Here is a 17,867-nt window from a genome sequence, read left to right as displayed (position 1 = left end):
AACATATGCTTTGTTATGAATGGAATCAAGTCCGAGCTTTTTGAAAAGGTGTTGGACTTTTGGCAGCAGCAATCCCTGGACTAATTAACTTTGATGATCTGAGTGATCCTGCTATTTTGACACATACAAAGGCCTCTTCTAGAATTTGTTGACAAAATAAGCTTTCAGTCATGTTACATCACTTCTTGTGGTAGGTATTCGCTGTTTGCCAAAGGGTGACATTAAACACTGATCTATGCAAAACTTCTCCTAAACCATATTAAATCAGTCCTGTGTCGGTGTTGCTTCACTAAGCTTAAGTTTCATTACTGAGGTAAATACCTTTATTCCAGGCTCTCCTAAAACTGGGGAACACAAGTATGAAACTATGAGACTTGTTTTCTAGTATGAAAGCTCTAAGGCCTTGCATTACAAACAACCTTTTCACTCTTCATTCCAGCAGTGTCTGTTAAACTGATCGTAGTCCCCTTTTGTTTTTCACGTAAGATCCTAATATCTTTATTGTTGGCAGGCATGATCCTACCAATTCACCTGAAAGTATTCTGCTGATATCTTATTTGGATAATTGCTTTGCCTTCCCACTTGATTTCTTCTATCCTTGTTTGATCTTCCTGCATAATCCAACATAAACTAGTGGGTAGAGATAGGTGCACACGTTATTTGTAAAAATAATAATAAAAAATTCCAATGTCATGTTAATGTAACTGTTTCTCCTTTTCTGTGATCTTTGTGAATTATATAGATATGACCTATTTGAAGTGTTTCATCTGGTTGCCATCATTACCCACATTGCTGACAATGAGAAATGTAACTGGGTCATCTGTTATCTATGTTATATTACCTGAAATTTTCCATTTTTTAGTTGAGGGAACACATTTCCTCTATGCCAATAAACAGTACAGGTAATATTGCTGATAGCAACGCTCAAGGGAACTGAATACATAACACTTCTTTCCTTGGTTTGTGTGTCTCTTCATGTTACTGTTGCTGAAGAAAAAATGTATAAGGTTTGTTCTTGGTTCTTCCAAAAAAAAAAAAGGTAATAATTTATAAAAAAATAATGGTGAATAAGACAAGAGATTTGATTTGGGTCCTTTTCAACACCTTTGAAAATACATAGCTTTGATTACTTTTGTTGTGCTTGGGTTTACATGTTCCCAGGCATTTCTCCCTCCATTTTGATGCTGTTCTGACTGGTGGACAGATCCTTCCACCTGCTGCTCTCACAGAGAGAGGCATCTGTCTTAGAAGCTCTGAATGTGTACTAAAAATACTTAGCACTAGGTCTCTTACTAAAGCCGGAGCTCCATTTTTATTAATAAATGGAAAATTTGAGAAAATAGAGCAACAGTGATTATAGTGAATTTTCTCTGAAATAGCAAAGTAAAATTTTAGCTACATATTGTGGAGATACAAGCTGTTACATGGAAATTTTTAAATTGCTAACTCTAATGGTATCTGTAAAAGGAGTTCTAGCTGGAAAATTGCTTTAAAGTTTTAATAAACAGTGTAACATCCAAAGTGTAAAATCCAATGCAGATGAGTGTTGTTTACTTTAAAATTTTCCTTTTGATCAATCAAAATAATTTAGTAAAATGTATTTGTTCATTCATCTTCACTAGGGGTAGTAGCAAGAATGCAATTCTTCTTGGAGGTAATATGTATTGTTCTCACAATTTCCTTCCAGTGAATACTGAAAATAATTTGAAAACACTACCTCAAATAAATCTATATTGTGAATAGAATAGACTATTTCAGTTGAAAGGGATATGAACAGTGACCATCTAGTTCAGCTGCCTGACCACTTCAGTGCTGACCAAAAGTTAAAATGTGTTTGCAAGGGCATTGTCCAAATGCCTCTCAAACACTGACAGGCTTGAGGCATCAATCACCTCTCTAGGAAGTGTTTGACCACCGTCTTAGCAAAGAAATGCTTCCTAATGTCCAGTCTGATCCTCTCCTGGTGCAGCTTTGAACCATTCTTACTGGATCTCAGGGAGAAAAAAGCAGCCCCTCTCTCTCCCCTTCCCCTCCTCAGGAAGCTGTAGAGAGCAATGAGGTCACCCCTCAGCCTCCTTTTCTCCAAACTTGACAAGCCCAAAGTCCTTGACTGCTCCTCACAGGATGTTCCTTTCAGCCCTTTTGCCAGCTTTGTTGCCCTCCTCTGGACGCGTTCACTCACCTTCACATCCTTCTTAAACGCAGAGCCCAGAACTGCACACAGCACTCCCAGTGAGGCTGCTCCAACGCTAAATAGAGTGGGATAATCACCTCTTTTGCCCAGCTGGTGATGCTGTGTTTGATCACCCCAGGATGGGGTTTGCCCTCTTGGCTGCCTGGGCACACAGAGCTGACTCACGTTTATCCTGCTGTCAGCCAGCATCCCCAGATCCCTCTCTGCAGGGCTGCTCTCCAGCCTCCCCTCCCAGTTTATATTTGTGCCTGGTATTGCTCCATCCCAGGTGCAGAATCTGACATTTGGACTTGTTAAATTGCATCCAATTAGTCATTGACCAATGCACCAAACTATCTAGATCCCTCTGCGAGGCCTCGTGTCCTCAAGGGAGTCAACAGCATTTCCCAGTTTGCTATCATCAGCAGCTTTGCTAATGGTGCATTTGACTCCTGCATCCAGGTCATTGATGAGTGTATGGAGGAGAACTGTCCCTAGGATTGAGCCCTGAGGAATACCACTATTGACCAACAGCAGCCAGATGTAGCCCCATTCACTACAAGCCTTCAGCCAGGTCTTCACCCAATGCACTTTGAACCTGCTCATCCCAGAGAGAACTTGTCCAGAAGGATGCTGTGAGGGACAGTATCAAAAGCTTTACCAAAATCCAGGAAAAGTACATCCACTGCCTTCCCTTCATCCACGAGGTGGTTGACTTTACACAGAAGGATATGGAAGTAGTTAAATAGCCCTTTCCCTTTGTGAACCCATGTTGACTCTGCCTGATGATGGCATTGTAAATACATAATTTGTATACTTTTTCATTAAAATATGTAAAGTTTGGTAGTAATTTAATTGCCATGTAGTAATGTGGGATGGTATCTTAACTGAGATTTTGATAGCTTGAAATTATGAAAATCTAAATACTCAAACAGAAGCACAGATTGATTAAGTGAAAGTTTTACTGTTAATGTCTTTGGTATGTTTTCTCACTGAGCTGAAGAAGCTTTTTTTTTAACTGCTAAGCATGAAGGTTAAAGTGCTCTACTTTGGTTAGAGATGAAGTCAGATTTCCTTCAACACTTCAGAAGAATGGCTGACAGATTTCCATGTAAAGAATTATGAATTGATTTGCATGAATTTAAACTATAAATTTGAACATGCAAAAATTCTAGATGACAAATGGTTATTTAAAGTAACCAGAGAGCTCAAGTCTCTTCTATCAGCTGACACTCCTATCAGTATGAAAATCTGTATTATTTTCAGAAATAAATGTCTGGGCGGTTAGATAATCAGAGCATCAAACAGTGATATTTCCTGACAAAATATTGGCCTATAATTTGCAAATGTTTAAGCATCAGGCAACAAAGCTGTCATAAAATAGGTCTAATGTAATCTTTATATGGAACATTTAGATAGCTCTTCTCAAATCAAAACCACGTGCGGTTTCATGACTTGAACTTTTTCTTCTTCCTCATTTAGAAACTTAGTGCAAGGCCTGAATTTCACCTTTTACATTGTGTGAAGTGAAGAATATTTTATATTCACTGCACTGGTTTTTTTTTCTTGTTGGGACTGATCTGTTAGTAACTGATCTTAGCCTTGTAATATGGCATTTTCATTTTAAAATCTGCAACTTCAAAATAGTGAGTTTTCAGTACTCTAAGGGAGAAAATTAATAATGAAGAATTGGAAGCATATGTCTGTCTGTCCTGTCTGTCTGTACCTTTTCCTTTCATGGAGGTTTTTGTCAAGTACAGGGAGAAAGGGAAGGCAGTTGTGCTACTTATCAATATTGTGGTAATAATCATCTGGTGCTATTGGATGATACCCTCCTTTTATGGAGTTAGACCCCTAAGAAAATCCAGGCTTGATCATTACCTTGGTTATATAATTCTGCTTCAGTACTTGTCAGGATTGTTTAAATGTTACTTAAATGTTTGTCCTTCTATACACAGAGATTTAAATTAGTTGGCATTTTGTGCTTTTATCAGGTATGCTTTTCAGTGCATAAGATAATAATAGAGAAAAGAAAATTGTACAGCTTTTTGCAAAGCACTATAATATTTGGATACTTGCATGAAACAGAGAAAATCTGCTCTCCTGAGGATACTGCGAATAACCTTGTAAAACAACATACAGTCTTTTATTCAGAGCTGGTTTTTTACCCTGAAAAATGCTTTTTAAAAGCTTGGATTTAAAGCTATGTGATTCCAAGAGACAGGGGTACTTTGCAAATTACAGATTTTTTAAAAAGTTTCGTGAATGAGAGAATAATACAGCTTTTGGATATTAGTTTCATGCTTGGAATAACTTTTCGAGGAAAATTTTACATATCATGCAGTCTACTGTACTGTAACAAATTTCACTGATATATTTGCATGGCTTATGACTGCTACAAGACAGTTCTCCAAGAAAGGTTTGAATGCTTTTTGTGGGTATGTGTGTCTCACGTTAAAAATTACTAACTGGGTATGTTTTCTTTTTTTATTAGTACCTCTACCAAATGACTTGACTTCTTCCATGGTCCTGCTCAGTCATCCATAAAGAGCATGTCTTTATAGTACAAAACAATTATGTAGGTCTGTCAGCATAATCAACCTGTATGCTGGTTTTGTTTAACTTGCTGATTGTATCCTTCAATTTCTCAATTCTACTGTTTTCACTCTTTTTGAACGAGTGGCGTGTTACAATCATCAGTCTTCTCCAGAGAATTTCAATTTTTTCATCCTTAAAATGGACACACAAGTTTTTGTCTTATGAAACTTGACATTTAACATGGAAACAGACACTTTGAATGTATTGGTAAAGTATTTTTCATATAGTATGGAGTTCATTAAAATTTAACCCCTTTTAGGTTTTGCATAGGTATGCACTGTCACTGTGCTGAAGAAAGGAGTTTAGACTGCAGTTAAGATTGTAAGGAAAAATTGAGCATCACGTGTTCATTGACAGAAGTCATGCTGGAAGATACCATTTCCTCTGCAGTAATTGATGTTTACATTTCCATTTTTAGCTTTCTCGTAAAAAATTATATGGAAGTATCTCACAATACGTTGAAAATATTAATTTACATCTGCATTAAAAAAAAGAAGGCAACTAAAAAAGCTAACAAAGCCCCCAAACCAAACTGTGTAAGAAAATTGCTGGCATTCTTAAAGAGTGATTCTTAATTAATCATAGTAAGGCGTGATGTCCTCCAGTCTGGTATTTTGCAGGTGTATCTGAAATTACTGCTTTTATTGTGAGTATATACTCATTGATAATTTTCTTTTGCTTAATTGAATAGCTACAAAAAGTCACTTCAAGAAAGTATATAATTTCATTGAAGAAGATTTATAAACATGCTCTCTTTCAGACATCTTCCTCTTTTAAAAAAATGTTACCCTTTCAGTTTTATTTAGAATGAGCGGCTCACCCTCATCTTTAACATAACACATAAAATAAGCTTTTACTGCCTCCTCTTCTGTACTGGTTAGTTTCAGAAAACTTTTTACCACTCCCTAATTCATATTTCAAGAGAAAATATTAATATGAATCTGTCAACATCTGTTGAAACAATTTTCATAAATGTGGAAAAGGAAGTTAATCAGAGCAACAAATGCTCTTGAAAGGAAGGAAATTTTGTTTAAGGGTTCTGGGGCAGCTTTAATTCAGTTCCGTTGTTCCCCAGCAGCGTAGGACATGCAGTCCTATTTTTGATGTTTATCATTGGTTGCTGCATGTAAGACTTGGACCTGCTGAACTCTCTTAACTTGGCAGATAAATGAAGAGGTAACTCTGAGATGCTTTGGGGGCAAAATACAGTATTAACCTTAAAAGCACTGTTGCTTACATATATTACGTTGCTAATTATGACAACTCTTTTCAACAAATGTATATAACTAATATCAACATAAATTTTTAAGAATATAAAACAAATAATATAGCTTATGTGATTAATTTTTTGGTTTTCATTATTTGGCTTATTCTTATATACATCAATTGATCGTATTTCTTTTTCCTAGCTTTATGCTTTTAGCTATAAGTCCACAGTAAAATGCCTACTGTTTGAAGACCTCCCTGCCCCCTTACATTCTTACTTCAATAACAGAGGAAGAAGTCTAATTAGACTTCATAATTCTCAGTTTGGTCACTGAAAATAAATTTTTGTTTTCTTCTGAAGTGGAATGCAAGAAACAAATAGTTACAGACCAGTTCTTACACTGTTTTTGCAGCTTTTCCCACAGGCCGTTGCACAGATATCTTCATTCCTTTTGTTCCTCTCCCTGCACACCCCACTGCCCACCTTCATCTGCCAGTCAATAAATAGGGTTAGTGACTGCAAAATGGTCAGGTTAAGAAGTGAATGTTTCTGTGAGGTAGGTTGCAGATAACTTGAGGTAACTTGAAAAAGGTTGGTGTGGGATGAATGAGGTGTCTTGCTGTACGTGGTAGGAGACAGGCTCCCTGAGAGAGTCATAAAAGAAGCAGTTTATCGTAACAGCCTGATCCTTCAGTTTCTTGTTGGCTGCAGACTTAGGAGAGAAAACTTGAGAATAAACCTTCCCCTTGTATTGTATAGCTGCATAATCCCTAGGGATTGTTTAGTACTAATTTTTTATTTTTGAAAATATCCCAGACTAAAAGTTCTGTTTCCCAGGTCATAAAAAGTATTGTCATGATCCAAAGCAAGACATAAGACTTGATATACAAATATTTTATTGCTTTTCCTTCCTCTGAGAACTCTTTTTTGTCGTTTGTTACTTGACAAGATTACCAGCATCTATAAGCTAACAAAAAAAACCCCAAAAAACAACAGTCTAGAAGAAATCACTAATCATGAAGTAATGTAGGTTGGAAGGCACCTTGCGAGATCATTCAGTCCAATCTTCTTAAAGCAGGACTAAGGTCAAACATGGACTGAGTTACAGATGGCTTTATCCAATCTGTCTTGGGAAATCTTCCAATGATAGAAGTTATGTGTTTTCCCTGGGTAACATGTTCCAGTGCTTATCTGCTCTCAGTGAAAAGAATTTGTGTCCAACTCAAATCTCCCTCATTAGATCATGGAACAATCGCTACTTGTCCTGTCAGCCTGCAGACCTCAAGCACCTTTCTCCCTGATTGTCTCTGTTTCACACTGAAAAGTCCTACTTCTACTTAGCTCTTCCTTGAATAGAAGCTGTGTTGTACCTTTTGATCATTTTTTAAATGATCAAAATGAAAACATTGAAGATGTTTTTCAGATCTATTTTTTTTTTTTGGTAGTCCATCCTTGATCATAATAACATAATTTTACACATCAGCCATCAAAAAACTTCAAGGTTTAGTTTTTTTAGTAACTTTATTTTAGTCTTCTTGTTTAATGTTTCAGGTCTTGTGAAAGGATTTAAAAGTTCTATATAAATGTGATGTTCTTACTGACTGAATTAAAAAGCTGTTTTAAGTAAGTTAATCTTTTGCTCTATTGCGGTAGTGAATTCCGTAAATTAACTGTTTAAAGGGGTTTTATCTTTGGTTTTAGATACTTTGTCTTGATTTGTGTGTGCCTGCTGTCACTTTTCATTAGCAGTTACCTGTTGAAGGATTTAGCTCCAATCTTAAGTAATGATTTTGTGTACCACTGATTTAGGCTGAAAAAAGTATCATTTCCCATGGACATCTTTCATACTTTTAAATACTTCCAGTCTCAGTCCTTCCATTAAAAGGTTCATTGCTGTGCAAATGAGTTTGTGCAGAAAACTAAAGCTGATGATTTATAAATTCATATAGCACCTTTCACAATGCAGTGGTCCTCATGACCTCCTATAGCAGGTACATATTCTATTTTTGAAAATGTTCTGTTTGAAAATTATTCAGTTAATTATTCACCAATAAACAGTTTAACTGTTCTTTTCTCTATAAATAGCTATGCAATTGAAGTTAATATATGAGACACTGCTAATGCTGCTTTAACACAACCACCAAATTATGCAGACACTCTTTTAAAGGAGTAATTACCTGTATGATTTTAGACTGTATATTCTACAGATAATGACTGCCCAGAAAAGCAAATATCATGGTATTGCTACTAACTCTTATGACTTGAAATTCAGTAAAGAAGGACACTATAAGAGAAAAAATTTCTGATTCTAGGATTTCTATTTCTCTCATCTGATGTACTTTTGTGAATTGCAAAGGGACAGAAGTGTTATTCAGAGGCTGGAGGAATCTTGTAAAAAACCTCAAGCCTAGTTTGTCTTTCCATCACTTTGTGCCTAAGTTTTGGGAAAATACCCATCATCTTCCTTCTCCCAAGTTTCTGCTTTTTCTTTTATTCTGGTACCTTCTTTTTAAATTGTGTATTTTCAACCCATGAAATCATCCAGTGATTGTATTTTATATTTACAATACTTGTATAAAAACATGGAATAATTTGTTTTAATATTTTACATTTAGTTCCCCTTTGAGTTGGAAGCATCTTTACATGATTTTGCTGTCTATGGTTTGAGAGTTGCTAATATGTTTTACTCTGTGCTTGAGGTTATGCAGTTATGGCTTCAGCCAGTCTGTCATTCCAAACCACGTGCTTTTAGAGACCTATTGGTTTTTCCACAGTAGTTAGCTTCCACATTTTCCAATAGCCACTTTAATTGTGGTTTTGATTTTCATTCAGATGGAGCTCATCCCTATTATATAGATTCATCCTTTTCTTGGTTAATGAATCCGAACCCCTGGTCCTCTTACTATTTTGGCAACTGCACACTGAGTCTTTTTGCCTTGCTCTATTAATTGCTGTGCATGTTAGAGAACATTTCAAAGTATATATTCATATTATATGCATTTAGTATGTGTCAAGAGGACAGCTGGTCAGGGGTCATAGAAAAAATTGGAAAAGACACATTATTTCACTGGTTGACAATCTGTAAAGGCACAAGTGATTGCCTTTGCCTCTAAGGTCAGTTAATCTTCTTTGTTTTTCTTTGGATTTAACGATGAGGGCTCTTGGTCGACTTCTTTTTATATTTACAGCAGACCTGCTACATCTGTTTTTTCCTTTATTTTGATGTCTCATTCTATATAAACTAAGTGGCTTTTAAGTTGTTGATAATTTTTATATGTACTGTGCATCCTTCTCTATTTAAATTCTTAACCTGCTTGGATTTATCATCTTGCTTGGCTGATTAGCAATTTAATCCATTTATGTTAAGGTTTTTGGTTTTAATGGTTTCCTTTCCATGAAGGTTGAATTCCTAAGATACAGGATACTGTCCTGTAACTTCATTTCATAGAACCAAAAATTAAAAATACAGCCCCTCCCCCTGGTTTTGTAATATTACCTTTAGAACTAGCTGTTTTATTTTATAAATTATAAATGAAGGGATTAAAATACTAGACTAATTAGGGGTTACTTGCAAGGCACTTTATAAAAAATAACTAGGTTCCATCCGTTTATTTTTATCTCTTCAACCAGTCACTACCTGACTTTGTAAGCCAAACTAGACTTTACGTCTGAGTGAACTCTGTCAGCTTTTTCTGAAGTTATGCTCCAAAGACCTGGTCTTTTTAATAAAGATTTTCAATTTCTATTTATACTATCACATTGAAAAACAAACTAGAAGTATTTCAAGAATCAGAATATGTAGGCACACTTGTTTCTTTTCCAAACAAGTTCTCATTTATGACAACATTTCAATTTTGTGGACAATATATAGAAAAAGTTGGGCATTCACTAAGGTATGTAACTCGTAGTTAGTCTTTGAGGAGTTTTCCTAACATAGTTCTTATGATCTTCTTTGTTTTCTCATGCCCTGAAATGTGTGTTATCGTTCATGAACTTTTCATATGTTAAAATTTTAACTTCAAGCTTCCCAAATTGTGTGCTAACCTATTGGGTAAGCATTTGCCCTCTTTCTCCTCTGTTGTATCTCAGAATTGGTTTATTCTTCCCTTTTTTTTTTTTTGCTTATTCTTCAAAACTGAGTTTGAACCAAGTCACAGAGAAGTGTTTTTCTCTATTTTTGGAGAAATCTTTCTCATAGTGTTTCTCTGCACTGTGGGCTTTTTTTCTGATTTTTTGAGGCATATTTTTCTTTTAGCGATTGTAAATGCATACATGAAGAAAATATTTTAAAACCTTAAAAGACATATATTATTTTCCCTGTAGTCTTAAGTTTCTTCTATGTGTGGTTGTACTTCAAAGAATGCATTGAGTTTTATTTCTCTGGTTTTGGTTTGCTTTTTTTTTCTGTTAGGCCCGGCGCAAAGAGGTTTTTATCCAGGAGCGATATGGAAGATTTAATCTGAGTGACCCATTTCTGGCTCTTCAGAGAGACTTTGAGGCAGGTGCTGGTGATAAAGAAAAGAAGCCAATCTGCATGAACCCTCTGTCCATTTTAGAAGCTGTTATGGCTCACTGCAGGAAAATGCAAGAAAGAATGTCGGCTCAGTTGGCTGCTGCTGAAAACAGACAAAAGAAGGTATCCTGCTGTTGACTTTTTCTTTTTCCCTCTCCTGATTTGTTCTTTCATGTCACTTTTTTAATTTGCATCTTTGTCTTGATTAACATTACAAGGGTTAAAATGTTGCCACTTAATTTTCATATAGACTGAGGTGCTGGTTTTTTGGTGATATTTTGTAGGCACACTTCATTTGTTCTGTGAATTTAGCTCTGTTTATGGAAAAAATTAAATATAACTGGTACAAGTTGATACAGTGGATATATAAGTAGATAGCTCAATGTAAGCTGGGATAGCATCATCACAATATATTTTTAAACCAATACCATTGGAGCCTTGAGGACTTATTGTTATTTTTGTTCTAAGCTGAATAGAGTAAAATAAATAATTTATTTGAATTTTATATTAGGTGGCTGTATTTCATAAATCAGTAAAAATGATTTATAACTCTAAAAATACTTTTTTGCATATTTAGAACATTTGCTGTAAAAAAGAAAATTCTTTTGGAACAAGTATGTTGCAGAAAAAACTGTCATATTGACAATAAAACAGCTTTCATTTTGAAAGTGAATGGTTGGTTGCATGTATTTCACCAATATGTAAGCTAAGGTTCCTAAAACCTAGCTAAAAATTAATATATTGATGGGGGAGGGTTTCTGAGAGGAAAGAGAGGAAACAGTCATATAACAGATTAATCTAGACAAGATATTTTTGAATAAATAGAAAAAAAAATGCTCTGTATGTGTTTAATCATCCTCACTGGGTATAAGATGGATAGAATGTCTTCTACTGCTGTGATACTGCTTTTTGGTTTTCTATTGACTTAAAACCCCCAAACAAAAAACATGCTAAGACAATTGACATAAAATTGATTTTGGTAATGATTGCTCTTTGGGAAAAAACATGGACGCAAAAGTACTGGAAGCTGCTGGAAATACGTGCTTAAATTAAACCAGTAAACATTTTGTTGTTACTTTAGCTCTGTTGTTTAGTTTAGTTTAAGCATCATTGCTCTGTTCAAACTTCAGGAAAACAGATTAAAAAAAAGAGAATAGTGCTAAACTTTATGTATGATATGTAAGTCTTCAAACAGTTTAGTGTGGAGTGAACTGTTACTGGTACATACCTTGCACTTCTTTCTGAGAACTCTTTAAGTATTAATTTTCTTTCTCATATGCTTTTTCAGTAAATAGAAAAATAGGAAAGGGCAAGCAAGCTTACTTGTTCTGTCTGAAAAAGGATATTGGGAGAAACCCTGACACATCAGCCAGGACAGTTGAATTCGTTGCTTGTTTGAGTGCATGGCCACAAGTCTCTTCTTGTATGTAAATTCTTCATCTATCTCTGGCTTTTATTGTAAGGACAGATACATGGACCTAAGATAGGCTCACATATTAAGATTATGTCAGTGTATTAACATGTAAATTCAAATTTTGTCCTCTTTTTTGTCTTTTTTTTACCAAAGTCTATATCTGTAAGTCTGTTTGTACAGGAAAGGATGTTTTTGTCTTTTGCTTCCTAGAAGAATACATGAGCCTTTTTTTTCTTTAATTCTTAATTTTAAGGATTTGAAAACAAACTGCATGTTGTTGAGCAGCTGTGTGCATGACTCTCTACTGAACTTACATCTTCCTCTTTTAAGCTCCATTAGAAATGCAATTTCTAATACAGGACACTCTTAAACTCTGTGGGTTTGTGGTGTGTCTGTGGGTGTGGATGATGTATCTCTCAGCCATCTCCATTCATTCACAAACCATTCATTCATTTACCTTCCCTTAGTTCCACATTTCTATCTCTTCTTCATCTCTCAAATCCTTCTGTTGAAGAGGGTAATGAAGGTGTTTTGAGGGACTTAAAAAAACGTTCAACAAAGTAGCATGACGCAGTATAAGGAAAAGAAATCAGCCTAGACAAATGTGACGTAAATACAAGCCAGCTGCACCCCTTCCTCCAAGAGTGGTTCCTCCTTCTCTAAATGTGTGGTGCCCCTGCCTTTGTGTTTGGAATTGCTTCACTGTCCCACTCTAAATAATGAAGTCTGTGTACAGATGTGTTTATTTTCTCTGGATATTACTGAGCTTCACACAGACTCAGACTGAACTCTTATTCTGGGGGGGACTTAATATCTATGAATATAATTACCTTGAAAGTATTCTATGAATGAAAATTTTATTTGATCACAAAAATCAAGGCATAAAAATACACTAAAATGTAGAAAAATCAAGGAGGTGCACAAAGGACTGTAAGTCATAGCTTACCATATACAAACATCTAATTCTCAAATGTCATCTGTTTGTGTTAAGTCTCCATCCTCTTCCAGCTCTTTGAATGCTTTTCTTGGAGCTGCTGTGAAAATTAATTTTGAGTTTTCCTGGGAATGCAAAAGAGATCATCAAAGTGACAGTTCTTGATTTGTTGAGAGTTTGCAGAGGAGTTAGTATTGGGATGCATCCTCAAAGAAAGGCAAGTGTGGGTTGGAAAGGGCCTGTTGGTGTAATTTAGTCTAACCTTGTGCTTAAAGCAGATTATCATCATCAGTACATCTGGTCATCTGTGAATTTGTCTTGCTTAGTCATGAAAACCCCCAGGAATGGCAATACTGCAGCTTTTCTGCACTGGTGTCCTTGTGAAGAACTCTTTTCCAAGGCTGAGCCTCTCAAAGGGCAAGGTTTTTTTTCTATAACCTTTTATTATGGAGCTCCACCTACCATTACCAAGAAGAATTTGACTCTTGTTATCACTGTAAGGGCCCTTCAAAATGAGGTTGCTGTTAGATCCTCTATCTGTTTTTCACTAAACTATGCAAGCCAAGCTTCCTCAGCATTTTCTTACAAGGCATACTGTCTCTCACCTTTGAAGGGCCAGCCTTTGTTGGTTAATTCTTTGCGGGATGCTATTTTTTCTCAGTATCCTTTTTTACCCCTTTTCAAATCGTTCTTGGACACATTTCCAGATGTTTTTATTACTGATATGATACAGTGTAAGCATGTAGTGCATTTTTCAAAAATCAGGTTCTAGTTAGTTCATAAACTCATAAATAATTGTAGCTAGTTCCGAATCTGTCATCTAAAGGAAAAAACACTATGTAAATATTCAGAGGATTTTCCTATCCAAGATGATGCAGCCAAAAGAAGAACAAGAGGGAGAGACACATAGGAGACAATGTAAAATGAGAAAATAATGCTGCTTTTGTATTTTGAAATCAAATAGAGGATTTACATTTATATTAGAGATCCTTCATTTAGATGCAATGCTTACAAATAAGGTATTATAATAGTATGGTAAGCTGATTTCATGCCACTTATTATGAAAATCTGTTTGTAATTATTTGGAAGTAATGTAATTTCACAACACTTAATTAATAGAACCAGAACTTCATCTGAAAACAGAATAGCAGAATAACAAAGTATAGAAAGTTTTGGCAAAAAATATTTTTGCTGTAATCTTTCTACATCTCAAAGCTTTAGAAATTGTATACATTTCCCATGATTTTTGAACCTATTTTAACAAATAAAGAAATGGTTGTATGCTCTACTTGTTTTGAAATGCTAGTGAACCATGCAAATGCTGTTATATCCTTTGAAAACACAATGAAATCATTGAGAAAAAAATAAGGGTTTTTTTTTTCACTTGTAAACTATGATTGGGACCATTCCTAAACACAGTGTCATTATAATATCTTGTTAATTTAATTTGCAGCTGTACTTTCATTAACAGAACTGAAGAGATGTTGCTGCTGATAGAGTTTGCTTAGCAGTGACTGATAATGCCATACCTTATTTTTAATTAGCAATGGCTATTAATGCCATACCCTATGCTGCTAAACAGGCTTTGAAGTATTTGAAACCAAGATGATGTTTAAAATGTAGGTATCATTTCCCACAACGATTTTTTTCCTCATAGATGTTTTCTAAAATGGTGTATTTACATATTTTTGCATTGCTTTTCTAGAAGAGGTTCGGTGAATAAAAGCATAAGCAGTAGGCAAAATGAATTAGAGTCAATGACTATATGAATAAGGGGAAAAATTATTCTTACCCATTATCTGCATTTTGGTAGGTAGTTCTTTGATTCTAGCTTAAAGCATAGTTTATACATTACTGATGTCAATGAGACTTTCCACTATTAGTAAGTACAGGAAAACATTTGTGCCTGTGCCAAAAAGTTGGTCTTATTTATAAATGTTAAAACAAGATACAGGATACCAATTATGTTCATGATGGACTTAATCTGCTTCAGCTGGAGGAAGAGATAAAACCTAACCCTTTCATTTCTGGCCTCAAAGATCCTTTGCAAAGCTCATCTCTTACTTGTGTATGGTTCCTTTACTGAGATGACTTTATGTTACGTCTTATGTCGAATTTCTGGAGAACAGGTAGCTCCATCAATCAGGAGATGTGTTTAACCACTTTGGGGAGTCTCTCTGTTGTCAACGGAGGAAAGTAAAAGAGTTTCCTTAGTTTCTGAACTGCTCTTCAGAGATGGTGCTCTCTTCCTTTTGTTTGTATAAGATTATATGCACTTGTGTTAGATACCATGAATCACCTTCCTGGTTTCATTTTAATCACACTCTCAAAGATTAAAATATCAATGTCAGGTTAATACTAGGTTATTATGAAATGAGAATTGCTAATGAGAATTATATTCTATGTTTTCTCACAGTTGGAAATGGAAAAATCTCAGTTACAGAATCTTGAGCTGGAGCACAAAAAGCTCTCTGCTCGTCTTGAAGAAGAACGTGGAAAGAATAAGCATGTAGTATTGATGCTAGTGAAAGAGTGTAAGCAGTTGTCTGGCAGAATTGTAGAAGAAGCCCAGAAACTGGAAGAAGTGATGTCAAAATTTGAAGAGGAAAAGAAAAAGGCTACTGAATTGGAGGAATCTCTTGCAGCTGAGAAACAAAGGAGTACACAAATGGAAGCTCAAATGGAAAAGCAGCTGTCTGAGTTTGACACAGAGAGAGAACAGTTGCGTGCCAAACTTCATAAAGAGGAAACACACACCAGTGACCTCAGAGAAGAAAGAGATAAAATGATCAAAATGATTGAACAACTGAAAAAGGAGAATGAAAGTAAAGCTAATCTTTCTCAGAAAAATGGCGATAGGAGTCTTGTTTCTGTTTCAATTGAAACAGAAGAACCAAGTTCAAGAACTGTTGCCTGCCAAACAGATACTGTAATGATGGACAGTAGCATAGAAAATGCTAAGAAGTTGCCTTTGACTGTCTCTATAAAGCCTTCTACAGTGAGCCCACTAGTGTCTGGCAATACAAAAACGAATGTGTGTGCCAATGCAGCATTTGTGAAGCCTGTCATTGATCGGCAATCTTCATCTAGTGAGCTTGTCCCCCCCACAACTCCTGTTCTTGCACAGAATCAAAACAGGATTGAAGAAAATGGACCGAGTACAGGCTCATCCCCTGATTTATCAAGTAGCGCTTCCCCTTTTTCAAATAGTAATTCCCTTTGCACCCCTACCACACCAACTGCCACAGCTCAGAATTCCTCGCTTGCTTCATCTATACACAGTTTGCATTCACCATCTGCCAACACTGCTGGCCATCCAGGCCTAAATCCACGAGTCCAAGCAGCTAGATTTAGATTTCAGGCCAATACAAATGATCAAGACCAAAATGGAAACACAACCCAAAGCCCTCCCTCAAGGGATGTATCCCCTACTAGTCGTGACAACCTAGTTGCTAAGCAGGCAGCTCGGAATACTGTTACCCAAGTTCTTTCAAGATTTACAAGCCCTCAGAGTAGCACTCCATCACGGCCAGGGACATCACATTCAGTGGAAGTTGGCACTTACCCCCCAGTCGGTAGAGTGACTTTAAAGACTCCCAGTGTATCAAGAATTGACAGAGGAAACCCTCCACCTATTCCTCCTAAAAAACCAGGGCTTTCACAAGCTCCTTCTCCACCACACCCACAGCTTAAAGTTTTAATGGATAGTAATCGATCCCCAAATACAAGTGCAAAAACTGACAACAAAACCATGACCTCACCTCTTTCAAGTTCACCACAAGGAATCAGGGTAATAAATGAGGAAATTATTTCTAAGTCCTCACCTCAGCTGCCACCAAAACCTGCTATAGATTTATCTGTGGCACCTGCAGGCTGTGCCATACCAGCCATAGCCTCATCTCAGGTGGGTGCCTGGCCTTCCCACTTCCCTGGACTGAACCAACCTGCATGTTCAGAAAATTCCTTTGTCATTCCCACCACCATTGCCTGTAGCTCCTCCATAAACCCTGTTAGTGCTTCATCCTGTAGACCATGTGATTCAGACAGCCTCCTGGTAACAGCATCAGGTAAAGGGATTGATATGCTACAAACTGTCTCCCTCAAAAATAATGTTTTGGTTTTCTTTTATGTCTTCTTTGCTTTATCTTGTAGAAACTTTCTCTTTCTTGCTTTCTAGAAGCTAAAATTTTTGTTTATATTTTTTACACATTCCAGGGGCATGGGAATTCTTTTGCTGATTTAGTAATGTTATGAATTAGTTTGCTTCCTCAAGGAAGTCTCCATATTGAAGGCTTTTTTTAAAGATAAAGAGGACTAATGTTTAAATTAAGTGAGCTGCAGATTATAGTCTATTAAATAAATTCCTTTAAAATTTTTTTTAATATATTTTTGGTTATGCTAGTATTTTGGACTTCAAAATGCTTTCTCAGTCTGAAATGATATTTTGATTACCTCTGCAAGTGATCTTCTATGGAATATGTATTTTGTGCTGTGTGAGTTTTATGCCCTTTTAAAAAATAGGGCATAGCTGGGCCTATGGTATTCTGCTACAGCAGTAGATGGTTGCACATTAATACATGTAATTGCCTGTATAACAGTGCAGTTTCCCATATATCACTACATGCCTGTAGAATACATTTCATTTTTATTTCTGTTTTTCTGTAGATCTTTTTTTGGTTGTAGGCTTTGTTAATACTCATGTATGGCATCTCACAGGTTTACTTCAACAAATATAGGCACAAATTCGCTGTTTGAAAGTTAAAATCTAACTTGATAATCTTAAATCTGGAGTCAATATGTGTATCTGCTACTCATTTTGCGTTGTGGTGGGGACTAACTAATGTGCCACCAGCTTCACGGAATCTTCTTGGCATTAAAGTGAACAAAGACAATACTGGTCTACGTTTCAGTGAATTATAGATCTCCTAAAAATCTTTTTGTTAACATATTTCCCTGCTGGGATCAGTAGCACTAGAACATTAGGTAGAAGCTCCTCTTTAGCTTGACTTGCACTGCAGTAAAAAAAAA

At 35.9% G+C, this 17,867-nt stretch overlaps 1 protein-coding gene across 1 annotated transcript in view; it reads left to right on the top strand.

Annotated features, from left to right (window-relative positions):
• Nucleotides 1-17,867, top strand: part of CTTNBP2 (cortactin binding protein 2) — an 81,359-nt gene that overhangs the window by 19,640 nt on the left and 43,852 nt on the right. Inside the window, 2 exon segments of the mRNA XM_082280769.1 lie at nt 10,390-10,614; nt 15,256-16,906. Coding sequence (XP_082136895.1) covers nt 10,390-10,614; nt 15,256-16,906 — 1,876 coding nt within the window.

The sequence above is a fragment of the Coloeus monedula genome (assembly GCF_965178545.1).
Source record: "Coloeus monedula genome assembly, chromosome: 4".
NCBI classification, from domain to species: Eukaryota; Metazoa; Chordata; class Aves; order Passeriformes; family Corvidae; genus Coloeus; species Coloeus monedula.
The sequence above is the reverse complement of the archived record's forward strand: the minus strand, read 5'-3'. Positions and strand labels throughout refer to the sequence as shown.